General features: G+C 29.7%; 1 protein-coding gene across 1 annotated transcript; it reads left to right on the top strand.

The window, feature by feature from the left end:
• Positions 1 to 379: 379 nt before the first annotated feature.
• On the top strand, positions 380 to 1,484 carry LOC111632483 (synaptotagmin-4-like; the record flags this gene model as incomplete). The annotated part of the gene is made up of 2 exons (XM_023376903.1): positions 380 to 503; positions 680 to 1,484. Coding segments are annotated over 2 exons (432 nt in total), but the record flags the coding sequence as incomplete, so codon positions are not given.
• Positions 1,485 to 3,842: the final 2,358 nt, after the last annotated feature.

The raw sequence follows: 3,842 nt of genomic DNA, 5'->3' as shown, positions 1-3,842 counted from the left end.
TCGACTTACGTCGTTTTCCTGGAACCAATTACCGACGTAAGGCGAGGTATACCTGTATTCCTTTCTGCAATGGTACTCCTGACAACCTGATATCAGTTTTCATGGATGGATCTAAGTGCAATTGTGAAGTTGGAGATAGTTTTATTGTCTATTATGAGAATGAGCTTGAAATGCACCATAGAAAGTTTTGCTTGGGATCTCATTGCACTATTTTCCAGGTGGAGCTGTAAGTACACCACTTGGAGGGGGGAATTTTACTTCTTCATCAGGGATGACCTAGGGTCTCATGTGAAGCTTCGGAAGTGGGCCTATAATTTGTGCAAAAAAAAACCAAGGGAGAAAATATTTTTTATTTTTTGTATATATTTTTTTTATTCAGGTTCGATCCCAAGGACGTGGAGATCTTTTAGTGTCTCTCTGCTATCAACCAGCAGCCAATAGATTGACGGTAGTGGTATTAAAAGCAAGAAACCTCCCCAAGATGGATATAACCGGTTTGTGCGGTAAGTCCATCTTTCTAACGAAGATAAATTTCACATTAGAGAGGTGTATAAATCTCTAGAGTGGCTTAACAACGTCATTCCTTGTTCTAACTTTCAAAATTGACGTACCTTTATCAATTTTAAATGCTCTAACTCTTTTATTTTCTTTTGGTTTCTTTTTTTTTTTTAACGCACAGATCCATACGTAAAAATCTACCTTCTCTACAACAATCAACGCATTGCGAAGAAGAAAACACACGTCAAGAAACGTACAGTTAATCCCGTATTTAACGAATCGTTCGTCTTCGACGTACCTTATAACGAAGGATTGGAAAACATAAGTTTGGAATTCTTAGTCTTGGATTGGGATAGAGTAACTAAGAACGAAGTAATCGGACATTTGGAACTTGGAGATAAATTCGAAGGTGCAGCCCAGTTGCATTGGCAAGAAGTTTGTAATTCTCCAAGACGTCAGATAGCAGAATGGCACAAATTAAGAGATTAAAATCATTGTACTAACTGCTGCAAATTTATTATTATTAGTTATTATTTTGTTGTATTTTGGAAATTATTTATAAAAATTATTAGACAAAGGCAAAAAAAACAACAAAAATTTCCATTTAGAAATTCTAAAAACCCCAAAAAATAAAAAATAAAAACCACACAATATTTAAAAACATGGAAGAATTCATTGCTGTTCCAGATTCGAAGTGTTGCTTATACTGTGTATATCTAATTGTATTTTAAATTTTCGTTAACGTGTCGTCAATTTTTGGATGAAGTAGTTCCTATAATTACAATGATTATCCCCCTGATACCATTATACACCGAATTTATGATTTTGTTTACGTTAATTAGCGGTACTTAAACACGGGATATTAATCTATTCTGTTTATTGTTAATATCATACGCTGAAGCTAAAAAAAGAAAACAAAAATTGATAAAAATTTCTAATGGTTCCCATCAATTTCGTGTGTTAATTCTTGATTAAATCTTTTTTTTGGCATTTAAAATAATTGTATTCTTCTATAACAATATATATATATATATATACACACACANTCCTAATATAAACATCAACCTTGCTGAATAAATGATTATTTATAATAAATTATTGAATGATGGGAATATATAGTTTATTTTTTTCTCTGTTTTCTTGATTTATATACTATAAATAATTACATTAGAAATGAGTAAAATTACAGCTAAATAAATTAAAAACGAGTAGATAAAATAATTGATGACTTCCTAAATATATAGGGTGGATCAAAAGTCAGTTAACTAGTGTTCAAACACTTCACAAAAAAACTTGCCCGTTTTTTTGGCCACATAAATAAAATATGGTTAACTGATTTTAGAGCCACTGTGTATCTTTTATAATTATAATTTGTGTGAAAATTTTATTCACTCGATCTATTAGAATTATTATTATTTTTTTTTATTATTTTGATTTTTTGAAGAAAATTAATAATAAATTCTGAGTTAAAAAACAAAGAAAATACTTTTAAAAAAAATACAGAATTATATTAATGTAAAATTACGATTTTTTGAAATTTATTTTTTTATAATGATGACGAATGAACTGTGTATGTAATATGAAGTAACAGAGCGCCACAAAGTCCCTATCCTTGAGACTTATCAGAAATATACTGTAATTAACTCAGAACGTAATGTGTCCTTGGTTAATTATATTGTTTTACTCGCTTGTCAAAGCTTTGGTATAATGAACACCATAGAAAACAAAATGATTAACTTGTATTTAGTTTCTCCATTGTTCCAGTTAGCTTTGGGGCATTGTAAATCTCAATGATTCCTTATAAGCCACTGCTTTAATTAATTCCATTCACCAATATGGAAGGTGAAGCCCAGAACAACAAGGAGAAAAATTAAAATTTGTGGAAGAATAAGGAAAAATACTGATAATTTCTAACTAGGGATTTTGCGGGCCTTCGAGATGGGGTTTTTCCCCGCATTCCGAGAAAATTAAGAGGCCCGTAGTGGTTCCTATACAATTAGCGTTATTTTTACTATAGAAAATAAAATATTTAAGACAATTTTTATTAATATTTGGTCAAAGAAAAGACAAGGAAAGGGCCTTCTCTACTCCCAGGCCCCGTACAAACTCTCGATAACTCTATGATTACTCTGAATAATATACAAAATACAATCATATAATTTACGTGTAAGTTAAACAACACTCACTCGTGTAAATTCGTTTATGATTTGGTAGAGGCCCTCATTTAGCATTTAGCATTTAGGCCCTCACGCGTGTAAATTCGTTAATATTTGGTAGAGGGAAAGGTCATGTTATATTTTACAGCTTAAGTAAGACCCCAACAAGTATAAAGAATGACTCAAATGTTTAAAAAAAGCTAAGTAAATGACTAATAGAATATAAAAAGAACAACAAAATTTGTTTCAATCGTAAATTTCTGTAGTTTATTATACAATTGATTCGGTTTTTTTTAACATTTTAATGGTTAATCGTTACTCATTTACATATTTGAAAGTAGAAATCGATAGTGAAAGTAAAAATCGTTGAAGTAAGAGAGAAAGTAATGAAAGTGGAACTTTTTTTTTTTTTTTTGTACGTTTGTATTACTTGGTCGCCATAAAAATAGCATTATTTGTGTCAAGGCTAGAAGACATATTGCCATGACAACTGTGAGTATTTTGTGTATTGGAAATTCACCTCCCCAGGCTAAAATTTGCTAAATTTCTTTTTGTAAAAAACCCTTAAGAAAATCAAAATTTTAAAAATAATATTTTCATTATTTTTCGGTAATTTATAAAATGTTAAATTATCTAGCGAAGTAGAACTGTATCCGGAAATTACACTTTGGTAGAGTCTTCCTCCATTATTTAATTTATCATTCCGGCAATGAATGTAACGTTGTTTCGTATAATTGATACATTTAATACAATTTATTTAACTAAAAATAATTGTTTTCCTTTCTTTTTCTGATTAAAAATAAATTTAGTTTGTTTGTGTGTCTGTCTGCCACTTTTTAAATTGACTTAATCGGAGTTTAGAGGCGTGAAATTCGACATTTGAATGACGGGTGATGCGTGAATTTTCTCGTATATTCCAGTCAAAATAACTTCCAGTGAAAGTTTTATTGCCGAATTTTATTCTAGAATTAATTTTAATAAAGATTTTTTAAATTTAATTAACATCTATAAATATCTACGTTTCTATATAAATCGATATGTCTATACATGTAATTAAAAAAAAAAGGAAATTATAAGAATTTTTTTACTTTATTATGACCTAGATAACGTTAAATTACAAATAAGTCTGTGGAAAGAGATATATCATCATACATAAAATTACTTTACAAATAAGAAGCACGCAACTTG

Source organism: Centruroides sculpturatus, unplaced genomic scaffold (assembly GCF_000671375.1).
Source record: "Centruroides sculpturatus isolate CEXI.00-Female unplaced genomic scaffold, Cexi_2.0 scaffold661, whole genome shotgun sequence".
Taxonomy (NCBI): Eukaryota; Metazoa; Arthropoda; class Arachnida; order Scorpiones; family Buthidae; genus Centruroides; species Centruroides sculpturatus.
The sequence above is the reverse complement of the archived record's forward strand: the minus strand, read 5'-3'. Positions and strand labels throughout refer to the sequence as shown.